The sequence below is a fragment of the Cheilinus undulatus genome, linkage group 17 (assembly GCF_018320785.1).
Source record: "Cheilinus undulatus linkage group 17, ASM1832078v1, whole genome shotgun sequence".
NCBI lineage: Eukaryota > Metazoa > Chordata > Actinopteri > Labriformes > Labridae > Cheilinus > Cheilinus undulatus.
The window spans coordinates 43,664,282-43,680,300 of record NC_054881.1 but is presented as its reverse complement, the minus strand read 5'-3'; the positions used below and the strand labels follow the sequence as shown (position 1 = coordinate 43,680,300).

The following is a 16,019-nucleotide window of genomic DNA, read 5'->3' as shown; positions in this document are numbered from 1 at the left end:
CTTTGTCAGGATGTTTAGGGTCCTCCTGGTTAAAGAGCAGTACAAATATTCACCTACAGCATGTGGCCAAAAGTATGTGGACACCCAGGCTGACATAACCACTGGTCTTCCAGCTACTAGAATGTTTTGGTCGGTTTAAAGTCGGGATGAAGGATTTGATTCTGACTTCTGTTGTAAGTTTGCATACGTGTGTTCGGTCTGGCTTCCTCCCACCACCAAAGACATGCTTGTCAGGTTAACTAGGGGCTCTAAATTGCCCGTAGGTGTGAGTGTGAGCCTGCCTGGTTGTTTGTCTCTGCGTGCCCTGCCTCCCTCCTAATGACAGATGGGACAGGCTCCAGCGCCCCGTGACCCCAAACAGGACGCCAGAGCTGTAAGAAAAAACAGATTCTAATTTTGATATGATTAGTTAATCTGATCTGACAGAGGATAAACTTGATAGGTGAGTGTTATTTTCTGTAATTTCTGTATAAACAAAGATCATTTATTCTCACTTAAATGTAGAAACTGTTTGTCAGGACATCTCTGCTGCTTAATATCTGAACTTAATTTACACTTTAATGAGTCTTTGACAAAAAGTTCACTTTAAAGAGACACTGAACCTCCAGTGATTAACATTTCTGCACCAAACCTAGTAGATCTTAATCTCACATCCCACATACTTTAGTCAGGGAGGAGGAGCACAGGGAGGAGGACAGGGAGGAGGAGGACAGGTAGGAGGACAGGGAGGAGGACAGGGAGGAGGGGGAGAGGGAGGAGGAGGACAGGGAGGAGGAGGACAAGGGGGACAGGGGAGGAGGACAGGAGGAGGACAGGGAGGAGGGGAGAGGGAGGAGGAGGACGGGGTGGAGGAGGACAAGGGGGACAGGGAGGAGGACAGGAGGAGGGGAGAGGGAGGAGGAGGACAGGGAGGAGGAGGACAAGGGGGGGACAGGGAGGAGGACAGGGAGGAGGACAGGGAGGAGGGGGAGAGGGAGGAGGAGGACGGGGTGGAGGAGGACAGGTAGGAGGACAGGGAGGAGGACAGGGAGGAGGAGGACAGGGAGGAGGAGGACAGGGAGGAGGACAGGTAGGAGGAGGACAGGGAGGAGGAGGACAGGGAGGAGGAGGACAGGGAGGAGGAGGACAGGGAGGAGGACAGGTAGGAGGAGGACAGGGAGGAGGAGGACAGGGAGGAGGAGGACAGGGAGGAGGAGGACAGGTAGGAGGAGGACAGGGAGGAGGAGGACAGGGAGGAGGAGGACAGGGAGGAGGACAGGGAGGAGAGGGACAGGGAGGAGGACAGGGAGGAGGGGGACAGTTAGGAGGAGGACAGGTAGGAGGAGGACAGGGAGGAGGAGGACAGGTAGGAGGAGGACAGGGAGGAGGAGGACAGGTAGGAGGAGGACAGGGAGGAGGAGGACAGGGAGGAGGAGGACAGGGAGGAGGAGGACAGGTAGGAGGAGGACAGGTAGGAGGAGGACAGGTAGGAGGAGGACAGGGAGGAGGAGGACAGTTAGGAGGAGGACAGGGAGGAGGAGGACAGGTAGGAGGGGGACAGTTAGGAGGAGTACAGGTAGGAGGAGGACAGGGAGGAGGAGGACAGTTAGGAGGAGGACAGGGAGGAGGAGGACAGGTAGGAGGAGGACAGGGAGGAGGAGGACAGGGAGGAGGAGGACAAGTAGGAGGGGGACAGTTAGGAGGAGGACAGTTAGGAGGAGGACAGGGAGGAGGAGGACAGTTAGGAGGAGGACAGGGAGGAGGAGGACAGGTAGGAGGAGGACAGGTAGGAGGGGGACAGGGAGGAGGAGGACAGGTAGGAGGAGGACAGTTAGGAGGAGGACAGTTAGGAGGAGGACAGGTAGGAGGAGGACAGGTAGGAGGGGGACAGTTAGGAGGAGGACAGGGAGGAGGAGGACAGGGAGGAGGAGGACAGTTAGGAGGAGGACAGGGAGGAGGAGGACAGGTAGGAGGAGGACAGTTAGGAGGAGGACAGTTAGGAGGAGGACAGTTAGGAGGAGGACAGGGAGGAGGAGGACAGGTAGGAGGAGGACAGGTAGGAGGGGGACAGTTAGGAGGAGGACAGTTAGGAGGAGGACAGGGAGGAGGAGGACAGGGAGGAGGAGGACAGGGAGGAGGAGGACAGTTAGGAGGAGGACAGGGAGGAGGAGGACAGGGAGGAGGAGGACAAGTAGGAGGGGGACAGTTAGGAGGAGGACAATTAGGAGGAGGACAGGGAGGAGGAGGACAGGGAGGAGGAGGACAGGGAGGAGGAGGACAGTTAGGAGGAGGACAGGGAGGAGGAGGACAGGGAGGAGGAGGACAGGTAGGAGGGGGACAGGGAGGAGGTATCCAACCTTATACTACTATGTTAGTATTACAGCTAAGAGCTGTACTGTTTGTTTGTCTCGTTAGAAATAAACAGGAAGTAGCAACAGTTAACAGGTGATACACCTGAGTTAGTCTAAGAAATAAAGCCTGAGTATGCTGGTCTGATTTAGAGATATACTCCAACGTTGTTAAGATCTTTCTACAGAAAAACTAAAGGAAGAAGACGCAAAATTCCCTGAAACATGGAGAACATCTGATCAGCCTGGTGGCGACTCACACGTTTCACGTTCATTCAGTTTCACATCCGTCACTGAGGAGCTGGGCTGGAGTCAGCCTTGGGGCTCAGCTTTGTGGACTCCCCATGAGGTCTATTAAAGTGTCAGGAGACTGGATTTATGAGCACACATCACATGTCCATGGTCCACTGTCTTTATTCAACAGATTCAATCTCTGCTGAACCCAAATATCTCTCCTGTAAGTGGATATTAGTCCGATTCTCCATGCAGCAGACTGCAGAGTTTCTAAAGGTTCTGCACATTGCTGCTGAAGGTGGCATCTACGGTAAAACAGTCACAGCACTGTTCTACACGCACACCTCCATCAACGACACTCAGACCTCCTGTTCTAATATATATCAGACTCATTTCTGCTGCTGCTGAAAACACAAGGGGTCAAACTGTCAGCGATGTTTCTCCATCAGCAGCAGAAGCTGCTGCAGATTTCCAGCATGAAAACGGATTTTAAAGCTCTGACAACAGCAGCGTTTATTATTTAGACAACATTTTTCCTCAGCCTCCGCAGCAACAACAATCTGGGAAGATCCTTTTCATTATAACGTACAACAGCAGCTCCACAGAGCGCCGTGACCTCAGCCCCAGCCGCCACACACCCCCTCTGCTGGAGACGTTCAGACAAGAGTGTGTGTTGTTAGAACGTGGATCATGAACGCCCGCGGTGTCAGAGGAAACATGTTCAATTATCACAGAAAGGCCGCGATTGGAGGAGGATGACAGCTAATCGCTACCACTCATTAATGAGCTTGTTAACCCTATTAACGTCCACTTCAGAGCCGTGTGGGCGGGCTTACCTTGTCCAGCTCGTCGTGCAGCTCCGACAGGGTGGGTCTGATCATCTTCTCCCCCAGAGGAGCCGCCGTCTGCCGGTAGAAGTCGATGTTGGGCACGGCGTCAATGGTGTTGTGTCCGAACGTCCTCAGGTAGTAGGTGTTGGTGTGGGTGTCGTAGTGGTAGTGATGCTGGCCGCCCGTGGACGAGTGCAGGCTGGTCTCGCTCATCACCGTGTCGCCATTCTGCAGCCCGTCGGCCGGAGGCGCATCCGGAGAGGCCGGGTTGCTGGCGCCGCTCGGATCTGCAAAGTTCACCACCCGAAACCGACCTTTGGCTTCCTCCCCGCCGGCCCCCGCGTCCGAGGCGTCTGCGGGAACGGCCTTATCGCTGGACGGGGCCGTGGTGGAGGCGTCTGAGCTCAGGGACTTCTCGTCAGTGGCGCCCCCTGCCTCTGCAACGAGGTCAACCTGGAAGGATGAGGCAGATATACGGAGTCACTCTCCACCACAGTCTAAAGCAGCACGGGTACTAAATCCTAGTCTCTGTCAGACTGTTTGATTTTAACACTCAGATGTTGTTATTGTCTGTTTGCTCTCATTTTGTTGAACTGCATGCTGGGAAGCTTGCTGTTAGCTTTAATGAAACCTGCTGTACAAATAAACCTCTGCTGTTATTGTTTTTAAAGGTTCAGCAGCATCTGCAGGATCCCCACCCAGCTCTGGACTCTAGAGTACTGATAACTCACCCTGAGTACTTCAGGATCCCCACCCAGCTCTGGACTCTAGAGTACTGATAACTCACCCTGAGTACTTCAGGATCCCCACCCAGCTCTGGACTCTAGAGTACTGATAACTCACCCTGAGTACTTCAGGATCCCCACCCAGCTCTGGACTCTAGAGTACTGATAACTCACCCTGAGTACTTCAGGATCCCCACCCAGCTCTGGACTCTAGAGTACTGATAACTCACCCTGAGTACTTCAGGATCCCCACCCAGCTCTGGACTCTAGAGTACTGATTACTCACCCTGAGTATTTGTATGTAACAAAGTTAAAAACCTTTAAAGTAAAGTTTAACCAAAGATAAAAACCTTTAAAGTAAAGTTTAACCAAAGTTAAAAACCTTAAACTAAAGTAAAGTTTAACCAAAGTTAAAAACCTTAAACTAAAGTAAAGTTTAACCAAAGTTAAAAACCTTTAAAGTAAAGTTTAACCAAAGTTAAAAACCTTTAAAGTAAAGTTTAACCAAAGTTAAAAACCTTTAAAGTAAAGTTTAACCAAAGTTAAAAACCTTTAAAGTAAAGTTTAACCAAAGTTAAAAACCTTTAACTAAAGTAAAGTTTAACCAAAGTTAAAAACCTTTAAAGTAAAGTTTAACCAAAGTTAAAAACCTTTAAAGTAAAGTTTAACCAAAGTTAAAAACCTTTAACTAAAGCAAAGTTTAACCAAAGTTAAAAACCTTTAACTAAAGCAAAGTTTAACCAAAGTTAAAAACCTTTAAAGTAAAGTTTAACCAAAGTTAAAAACCTTAAACTAAAGTAAAGTTTAACCAAAGTTAAAAACCTTTAACTAAAGTAAAGTTTAACCAAAGTTAAAAACCTTTAAAGTAAAGTTTAACCAAAGTTAAAAACCTTTAACTAAAGTAAAGTTTAACCAAAGTTAAAAACCTTAAACTAAAGTAAAGTTTAACCAAAGTTAAAACCTTAAACTAAAGTAAAGTTTAACCAAAGTTAAAAACCTTTAAAGTAAAGTTTAACCAAAGTTAAAAACCTTTAACTAAAGCAAAGTTTAACCAAAGTTAAAAACCTTTAACTAAAGCAAAGTTTAACCAAAGTTAAAAACCTTTAACTAAAGCAAAGTTTAACCAAAGTTAAAAACCTTAAACTAAAGTAAAGTTTAACCAAAGTTAAAAACCTTTAACTAAAGTAAAGTTTAACCAAAGTTAAAAACCTTAAAAGTAAAGTTTAACCAAAGTTAAAAACCTTTAAAGTAAAGTTTAACCAAAGTTAAAAACCTTTAACTAAAGTAAAGTTTAACCAAAGTTAAAAACCTTAAACTAAAGTAAAGTTTAACCAAAGTTAAAACCTTAAACTAAAGTAAAGTTTAACCAAAGTTAAAAACCTTTAAAGTAAAGTTTAACCAAAGTTAAAAACCTTTAAAGTAAAGTTTAACCAAAGTTAAAAACCTTTAACTAAAGCAAAGTTTAACCAAAGTTAAAAACCTTTAACTAAAGTAAAGTTTAACCAAAGTTAAAAACCTTTAACTAAAGTAAAGTTTAACCAAAGTTAAAAACCTTAAACTAAAGTAAAGTTTAACCAAAGTTAAAAACCTTTAAAGTAAAGTTTAACCAAAGTTAAAAACCTTTAAAGTAAAGTTTAACCAAAGTTAAAAACCTTTAACTAAAGCAAAGTTTAACCAAAGTTAAAAACATTTAAAGTAAAGTTTAACCAAAGTTAAAAACCTTTAACTAAAGCAAAGTTTAACCAAAGTTAAAAACCTTTAAAGTAAAGTTTAACCAAAGTTAAAAACCTTAAACTAAAGTAAAGTTTAACCAAAGTTAAAAACCTTAAACTAAAGTAAAGTTTAACCAAAGTTAAAAACCTTTAACTAAAGCAAAGTTTAACCAAAGTTAAAAACCTTTAACTTAAGTAAAGTTTAACCAAAGTTAAAAACCTTTAACTAAAGCAAAGTTTAACCAAAGTTAAAAACCTTTAACTAAAGTAAAGTTTAACCAAAGTTAAAAACCTTTAAAGTAAAGTTTAACCAAAGTTAAAAACCTTAAACTAAAGTAAAGTTTAACCAAAGTTAAAAACCTTTAACTAAAGCAAAGTTTAACCAAAGTTAAAAACCTTTAACTTAAGTAAAGTTTAACCAAAGCTAAAAACCTTTAACTAAAGCAAAGTTTAACCAAAGTTAAAAACATTTAAAGTAAAGTTTAACCAAAGTTAAAAACCTTTAACTAAAGCAAAGTTTAACCAAAGTTAAAAACCTTTAAAGTAAAGTTTAACCAAAGTTAAAAACCTTAAACTAAAGTAAAGTTTAACCAAAGTTAAAAACCTTAAACTAAAGTAAAGTTTAACCAAAGTTAAAAACCTTTAACTAAAGCAAAGTTTAACCAAAGTTAAAAACCTTTAACTTAAGTAAAGTTTAACCAAAGCTAAAAACCTTTAACTAAAGCAAAGTTTAACCAAAGTTAAAAACCTTTAACTAAAGTAAAGTTTAACCAAAGTTAAAAACCTTTAAAGTAAAGTTTAACCAAAGTTAAAAACCTTAAACTAAAGTAAAGTTTAACCAAAGTTAAAAACCTTTAACTAAAGTAAAGTTTAACCAAAGTTAAAAACCTTTAACTAAAGCAAAGTTTAACCAAAGTTAAAAACCTTTAACTTAAGTAAAGTTTAACCAAAGTTAAAAACCTTTAAAGCAAAGTTTAACCAAAGTTAAAAACCTTTAACTAAAGTAAAGTTTAACCAAAGTTAAAAACCTTTAAAGTAAAGTTTAACCAAAGTTAAAAACCTTTAACTAAAGTAAAGTTTAACCAAAGTTAAAAACCTTTAACTAAAGTAAAGTTTAACCAAAGTTAAAAACCTTTAAAGTAAAGTTTAACCAAAGTTAAAAACCTTTAACTAAAGTAAAGTTTAACCAAAGTTAAAAACCTTTAACTAAAGTAAAGTTTAACCAAAGTTAAAAACCTTTAACTAAAGTAAAGTTTAACCAAAGTTAAAAACATTTAAAGTAAAGTTTAACCAAAGTTAAAAACCTTTAACTAAAGTAAAGTTTAACCAAAGTTAAAAACCTTTAAAGTAAAGTTTAACCAAAGTTAAAAACATTTAAAGTAAAGTTTAACCAAAGTTAAAAACCTTTAACTAAAGTAAAGTTTAACCAAAGTTAAAAACCTTTAACTAAAGTAAAGTTTAACCAAAGTTAAAAACCTTTAAAGTAAAGTTTAACCAAAGTTAAAAACCTTTAACTAAAGTAAAGTTTAACCAAAGTTAAAAACCTTTAACTAAAGTAAAGTTTAACCAAAGTTAAAAACCTTTAACTAAAGTAAAGTTTAACCAAAGTTAAAAACATTTAAAGTAAAGTTTAACCAAAGTTAAAAACCTTTAACTAAAGTAAAGTTTAACCAAAGTTAAAAACCTTTAAAGTAAAGTTTAACCAAAGTTAAAAACATTTAAAGTAAAGTTTAACCAAAGTTAAAAACCTCTAACTTCTGTTTTATTTGTTCTCCTTTAACATTTTAAACAACTATAAATGGCTTCCTGTTCTTTGGAGCAGTGTTGTTCAAAGTGGAGGGTCCAGACCCCCCCCCCATGGTCGCCGTGGGATGCTGGGGGGGGGGTCATGGAAATATGAGGGAAAAGGAACCAGACTACAAACCATTACACACCAAAAGGCCCAATGAATGTGGTCCTAAAGCCCGTGTGGAAAACAATCTTCAGAAATTAGGGATACACATTTATATGAAAGTACTGACTGACTCGTTTTAGCTGACGTCACTAAATAAATAAAGTTTAGATATAAAAGATTCAAACACACTTTAAAGTTTAAGGACAAAGAGCTGACTGGTCTGCTGGTAAAGGCTGAAACTGCTCTGATTCAGTCCTCCATGTGGTCCATATTTAAGGTAAATAAAAGGGTGATAAATACCATCATTCTTATATCTGCTGATACAGACGCTTCACTTCCTAAACTAATGTCTGCTGCAGTTAAACCCAGAATATTCCACCTTTACTTTGGTTTTAGCGTTAAAATAAGAACTCTCAGCCTCCTGTATGCTGGAGCAGTGTTTATTTAAAGTGGGGGTCCTGACCCTCCAGGGGTCACGGGGGTCAGGGAAATAGGACACAATGAATGTGATGAGTAGATAAAAGAAGGGTCATTCCTAAATATAACATCCATGTTTTCAGTTTGTACCACAGGAGATTATTGTGGGAAAAACTTCACTAAAGTCTGTTAAATAAAATAGAATGTGAAAAGACTGAATGATCAGACTTTAACTGAAGCTAAATTAAAGGAAACATATTCCAGCAGAGTTTCAGACATTTTCCAGATGAACATCTACACTCCGGCTAAATGAAACTCTAATACTGTTCCTCTCTGCTCCAGAGGCTTTTATTGTGAAACGCCGCCTCGCTGACGTGAAGTCTGCAGAGCTCTTAGAGAGAATAATAATGTTTGTAGATTTGAATCAGCGCGTGGGTCTGGGGGTTTGGGTTTAATCTTCTCCTGGATTTAGACGGTGGGACTCTCTCTGATCCAGCAGGACAGTTTCTGCGATATTCTGATCAGGAGCGACTCTAATGGACTCTGTAAATCCTGGTCTGTTAGTCAGTGGGCTCACCGAGGCGTAGACCGAGGCTGGGGGATCAGAGCTTTCTAGGGATGTGTGCTGGGGTCCTTTAAAAACAGCGGTTTAGTAAATAACCGTGATAACGTGGCCAAGCATCACTGAGGATGGACATTCAGGTTTAATGATAACTCAGTTAACTTTGTTAGAGATTAACAGATTAACAGATTAACCGCTCCCACAGTTAACATCGTTGCTAACAGAGTTATAAATTTGATCCATAATAATAAAAAATCCACCTGGAGGAAAAATCAGCTTAACTCTATTCTTTTATTACTAACAACTATTTAAACAGGGACGCTCCTATACTGTTTTAAACTGGTACGTTCGGGTAATGGAGGATGTTAAATCCATTTATTTATACTAAATAAGTTTCTTCAAAGTTCTTCTCTGGTTCTATTTTGATCTTCTGTTCCTCTCGCTCTTCTTCTTGACTGTTTGCAGGTTCTTCGTCTTTTCTGATTTTATCCTCATTAATTATGTTAAAATAATATCACCACACTGCAGAGACGGCTCCACTTTAGTTTACCTGAGAGGTAAATATAAAAATGTTCAATAACAGCTGCAAACTTCCACGTGTCAGAGCCAGTATCTGGGCTCTATTAGGGCTGGGCAGTTAATTGCAAATCAGATTAAACTGCAACATGGCCTGCAGCGATTTTCAAATGGCAGAAGGTGCAAAATTTCTTTAACCTGAAATCTGAGTCAAAACCCCAGTTTAAGACTTCTTTTTGCAGCGATTACACATCATGTAATCATTCTAGTGGTGTAGAAAAATGTACCAGAAAAATCCTATTTTCTTCATTACTAAATGTTTTCCTTGTTTAAGATGGGAATTATATAAAAGTCATGGTTCCCTTTAATCCAACAGTTCATATCCAATTCACAAAAAGAGTCAAAATCTTCACAGTCAGATGTTTTTAGAAATTGTTCAGCTCAGTTTAACCTAATTCTGTTATCATTTAAAACTGATTATTGCTTATTTGTTGGAAAATACATGAAATGAGGAATTTAAGAAATATTGGGTAGAAAAATCACAATTAAATGATTTTCTCAAATCGTTCAGCCCTTCCTATCAGCAAAGATAATCAATACTGGAGTCTAGATCTGTGCATCCATAATCACACATCAAAACTAATAAATGGATGCAAAACTGTCCTAATAAAGGTGAAAGTGCAGTTAGATCTCAGACTTTATTCAGGACATCGGGGAATACTAGGTTATATGGAGGAGGTGGGAAAATATTAACAAAAAACCCTTAATATTTAGCAAAAAACCTCAAAATAAGAGAATATTTAGAACTATGGACCATAAATAACCAACAACACTTAGAGCAGCGTCAGGACTAAACCTTATTTTTACACATCTCTAGGCCAGGTGAAAAAAAACAAGAAATAAAAGTTAATTCCTGAGGAAATATCCTCATGTAATCTGACTGGTCATTAATACCATCTAACCACAGTAATCTGGTCATTCCTGCTCTAGTCCTCCTAAACGGGCTAACGGAGGATTATTAGCCTGGGATGAAGACATCTGGGGGGTCTGAAGGACTTGGACTTTGCTGTAGTAGTCGGGGGTCAGCCCTGGGACTTTCAGGGTCATCTGAACATGTTTCTATGTTGTCTCTCTGAATACTCCCCCCAGTCCTCCTCGGTAGTTTTACAGCCATCCTCATATTTCACAGCTAACTCGGAGCTCCCGGGAGCATGAGGCCCGGGCAGCCGTCCTCCTTCGGCTGAAAGAGGAACCACATGTTGGCGCTTAAAAATAAGAGATCGTAGCATCCCTACCTGGAAGCGGCTCTGGCTGGGCGTCGGACCCGGCGGCCTCAGCCCCGCGTCCGGCGCTAGAAAGTCATTTTCCGCCGCGGCGGGAGGAGCGGGAGATGTGGCTGACATGGCACCAAAACAAACGTGAGAGCCGAGCGACAGGAAGCCACGTTACGGTCCGCTAACTAACGGGAGGAGCTCCGTGACACACGCGCCGCTCGCTGCCTTTTCACCGGGCAGAGAGGCGCGGAAAGCGGCGCGGAGGGACGCGGAGGGTCGCTGTTAGCTGCCTCTGAACATGAGGCGACAAACTTCAAACTCTCTCCTCTTCCTCTTCCGCGGATGTAAATCCAAATTCTCCCGGTGGACGCGGAACTGTGGAGTTAATCCGGATCTACTCTGTCGCGGGTGTGGGTCTCAGTCTCGGTGTCTCGGTCTCCGATGGTTCGGCGGTTCGGGGCAGGATGCTGGTGTCGACCTTGCCGCAGCTCCTCCTAGACTCCCTGCGCTTCCCTCTCTGCTATTATACTAACTGCAGTCGACATCACTGAAGGGTGGGCTCCCGCTGAGGCAACTCTCGCGAGAAGTCATCGATCCCGTCCCTTTTTTTCAAAGGGGAGGGAAGTGTCGCGAGAAGACATCACAATACTGAAGGACGTGGAGGGGAGGGGGTGAAACTGCACCAACAACAGGCTGAGCTTTGTGTGAGAGCGCGTGCTGATGTCTGTCTGTCCGTCTGTCTGCGTGGAGCTGCACGTGGGGAAACTCAGAGTTTGCCGCCATATGGTGGACTGAGCGGTTAATGCCGCTAGCTCCGTTATTTTAGAGGGGGGGTCTCTACGGGGGCCCCGAGGGGCGACTGTGAAAGTATTTAGTGATTGTAAAAATAAAAAATACTAGACAACATTTCACTAAATTAAAAAAATATGAAATTTTATATGTTTAAAAACATTTAAGAATACTAAATACATACAAAACAAACAAATACAATTCTGCTTTAAATAAATCGCCTTCTGTACGAACAATTTGTCGTTCTTAAAAGTAAATATAGTTAAAAAAAAAAAAGTCAAATAAAAATCTCCATCCTCAAAAAAACTCTGACCGTCCCCAAAAAAATGTCATCAGTTCTCAAAGTCATTTCAGGAAAAGCAAAAACGTATTTTTGAATATATCTAAAGAAACATCACGATTATTTAATGACAGAAAAAAAATAAATCACAACTAATCTGCAGACAAACTGTCCCTCTTTAAAAGAAACTTTAAAAATCCAAGTGGAGGTCCATTTGGGTCAAATAAAAAAGAAAAAAAGTGAAAGTACAGTCATGATTATGAAATAAAAGATCATAATGATGACATTAAAAATCATAAATGACTTTTTATCTCATAATTTTGGATTCTACTCCTCTAATTATGACTTTGGATTTATTTATTTTTTTTCTTACTTTCACATTTTTTTTACAGTGGCAGAAATGGGCTTCCATATCCTACGCTGAAAAGTGTGTTTTTATTCATTTTTTCTTAATAATTAGTGTCATTATTGTACGGTGGCGTATTGCATTCATTTTTAAAATAAAAAATCCTCCTGTTTTAACAACATAACTCATAAAACAGGATTTTTTAAGCGTGTTTTTGATTTTCCTGTCTTTATGAGATGCTCTCCTCTCCTGTGTGACTGGTTTCTGCATTTCTCAGCCAGTAATCAGAGGTTCATACAGGAGAGGCTTCTTAACGTGTTTTTGGTAACAGTTACATGTTTCACTCCAACCGTGTCAGCTCCGTTTATTTATGCTTGATGGTAACAGAGGAGGGAGTGCCTGATAAAAACTGAAAACTCCTGTTTTTATCAGAGAGTTCTGTCCTATAACAGGAGGATTTTTTTATTTTCAAGTGAATGCAATATGCCACCGTACTATTGAATCAGGAGCGACTGAATGAATCAGTCAACAGGCTGAAATTTGTATCCGCCCCTGCTGATGATAACAGATATTTAATCTTATGTAAAAATGATTTTATCTCCTACAAAAGACTGAAAACTATGAAGCAACAGATATTTCTGCAGGAGGCTGTTTGCAGCAGAATTAGATGCTTTTAATGTTTGGTGAAATATTCCTTTAAAATGTGAAACGTCTGTTTAACACATGAACAAAGTTATTATTGTATTTTCTCTCTAGCCTTATTTAATGATGTGTTTGCTGTTTGGCCTTCAAGGCCACCGTAGCAACGCTTCAGTCTGAGGCAGAAGAGGGGATGAAGGGGATTTATGTCACACACCTGTGCTCCGACCAAACACACTCCACACACACACACACACACACACACACTCCACACACACCCCACACACACTCCACACACCCACTCCACACACACACACACACACACACACACACCACACACACTCCACCACACACACACACACACTCCACACACACCCCACACACACTCCACACACCCACTCCACACACACACACACACACACACACACTCCACACACACACACACACTCCTCACACACACACACTCCTCACACACACACTCCTCACACACACACACTCCTCACACACACACTCCTCACACACACACTCCTCACACACACACTCCTCACACACACACACTCCTCACACACACACACTCCTCACACACACTCCTCACACACACACTCCTCACACACACTCCTCACACACACACTCCTCACACACACACTCCTCACACACACTCCTCACACACACTCCTCACACACACACACTCCACACACACACTCCACACACACACTCCACACACACACACACACACACACACACTCCACACACACACACACTCCACACACCCACTCCACACACACACACACACATACACACACACTCCACACACACACCCACACTCCACACACACACACACTCCACACACACACTCCACACACACACTCCACACACACACACACACACTCCACACACACACCACACACACACACACTCCACACACACACTCCACACACACACTCCACATACACACACACTCCACACACACACACTCCACACACACACACTCCACACACACACTCCACACACACACACACACACTCCACACACACACCACACACACACACACTCCACACACACACTCCACACACACACTCCACATACACACACACTCCACACACACACTCCACACACACACTCCACATACACACACACTCCACACACACACTCCACATACACACACACTCCACACACACACTCCACACACACACTCCTCACACACACACTCCTCACACACACACACTCCTCACACACACACACAACACACACACACACACCACACACACACACACACCACACACACACACCCCACACACACACACTCCACACACACACTCCACACACCCACTCCACACACACACACACTCCACACACACACTCCACACACACACTCCACACACACACACACACTCCACACACACACTCCACACACACACACACTCCACACACACACTCCACATACACACACACTCCACACACACACACACTCCACACACACACCCACACTCCACACACACACACACTCCACACACACACTCCACACACCCACTCCACACACACACACACTCCACACACACACTCCACACACACACTCCACACACATACACACACACTCCACACACACACCACACACACACACACTCCACACACACACTCCACACACACACTCCACATACACACACACTCCACACACACACACTCCACACACACACGCTCAGACCAAATGTTCAGAACGACCTGAGCACAGTTTTGCTGACAGAGAAGATCAGGAACATGTTTATGTTATAAAATACTCTTCTAATGTTTTTGGATGAATTTTCTTTTTAATTTAATTTTAATTTTCATGCATTATTTCCACATTGAACAGACATTCCTCAAGCCTCCGTTAAATTAGATTTTATACCCTGCTTTTCTGCCTGATTTGATCACATTCATTCTGCTTTTGTTGAGTTTTTACATTTAAAAGTAATTAGTTCATTAATTCATGGATGCACATGAAGCTCAGAGATTTCTGCCTTTGCGTGCTACAGTAGCCTCTGACCTGTCTTCTGCTCCAGGGTTAGGGTGTTTTGTTTCTTCTGAAATGTTCCACAGAGAGATTTTAGTGGATGTGATCACAGAAACGTCTCTGCGCTTTACGTCAGAGCCTAACCTGTGGTAAATGTCATGTCTGTTTGTAAATAAGTGGAGAGGATAACTTCCTGAGGAGCTGGTGAGACTCCTCTGCTGATAGGGCCGATAGCACCGGTATGAGGAAGCAGACAGGTGGAGGCACCAGAGGTTTCTGCATGTGACGATGCTCATTATGAAGAATTAAAGGGACATTCCACGGCGGTCCTGGTCCAAGGACTCCCAGCTCGTTGTTTAACACCTGGTCCCTGACTTTACTGCCCTGGTTCCCTCTCACTGCTGTTGCTGTGTTGGTTTTAGACCCAGCAGGAGGTCGTTTTAAAGGAGAAGGCTGTAAACGCCGCTGTTCACGGCCTGATTAGCACAGAGACGAGCCGCTGAGCGTGGAGGAGCGTCTGGCCTGTGAAGAGTCTGATCGAGAACTCAGAAGGAGGTGGAGACCAGAGACCAGAGGGGCACTTCTGGGGCTAGTAGGTGGAAGCAGGGGTGTAGCACAGGGGGAAAAGGGTACTGATTACCCGGGCCGGCAGTAGAGAGGAACCCTTGAGGAGCCTACAGTTAAAAGTGTATTTTTATCTAAATGATGTTTCTCTAAGTAATTAGTGTCATTTTTTATCAAAAGCAACAAAATGAACGGGTCCACAGACTGAAATTTGTATCAAATAGGGTAGAATAAATACTGGGGGGCCTCACCTCCTCGCTAAAAGCGTCCAGATGGTACAGTCCAGCACTGTAAAATAATGCAAGTAAATTTAAACAGTAAAAATATTGCTCATAAATGGAGAAATTACACTTCAAAAATACATGAAAAGCTTGTCTAGCTGGTTAACTGGGCCCCTGTGTAATAGTAGCTACGCCCCTGGGTGGAAGTATGCATGCTTGAAAATCTGCCAGGAAGTAGAAGTAACCATAGCAACCACTCTGGCCCACATGTATACATGCAGGTGATAGAGCCTATGGATGTTTCTATTATTTTCAGGTGCCCACAGTGACCGTCTCCCTACAAACATCTACTGTGGAGCTCAGAGGATGCTGGAGGTGACCCTTCCTCAGTAGTCTTCCTCAGCATTTAGCCGACTCAGCGATGTTTCTGCTGCCAGTCATTTTTGTAACGCTGGTTCTAAGAAGCCTAACGCATTAAAACAACATTCATCCATGATATTAGACTGTTGTCATCATTTTCAAACCGTGCCAGTGATTCTCAAGGCATTCTGGGTAATTCCCCATAACACTGAGTTTGGACTGTTCCTCTGTCTCCCATGTTGCTCTCTTCAGCCCCTCCACTGAACGAGAACCGGGACACCCTGTCCCTAAACATGAACGCCAAACGTCAGGTAGGGCTAAGTGGGAGGAGCAAGAGGG

The 16,019-nt window shown here is 42.4% G+C and overlaps 1 protein-coding gene across 1 annotated transcript in view; it reads right to left on the bottom strand.

The window, feature by feature from the left end:
* Positions 1-11,013, bottom strand: part of slc12a2 (solute carrier family 12 member 2) — a 141,791-nt gene extending 130,778 nt beyond the window's left edge. Inside the window, exons 1-2 of the mRNA XM_041810617.1 lie at positions 10,513-11,013; positions 3,398-3,844 (exon numbers count right to left, since the gene is read on the bottom strand). Coding sequence (XP_041666551.1) covers positions 3,398-3,844; positions 10,513-10,620 — 555 coding nt within the window. The 5' untranslated portion in view covers positions 10,621-11,013. The remainder of the gene's footprint in view (positions 1-3,397; positions 3,845-10,512) is intronic.
* Positions 11,014-16,019: the final 5,006 nt, after the last annotated feature.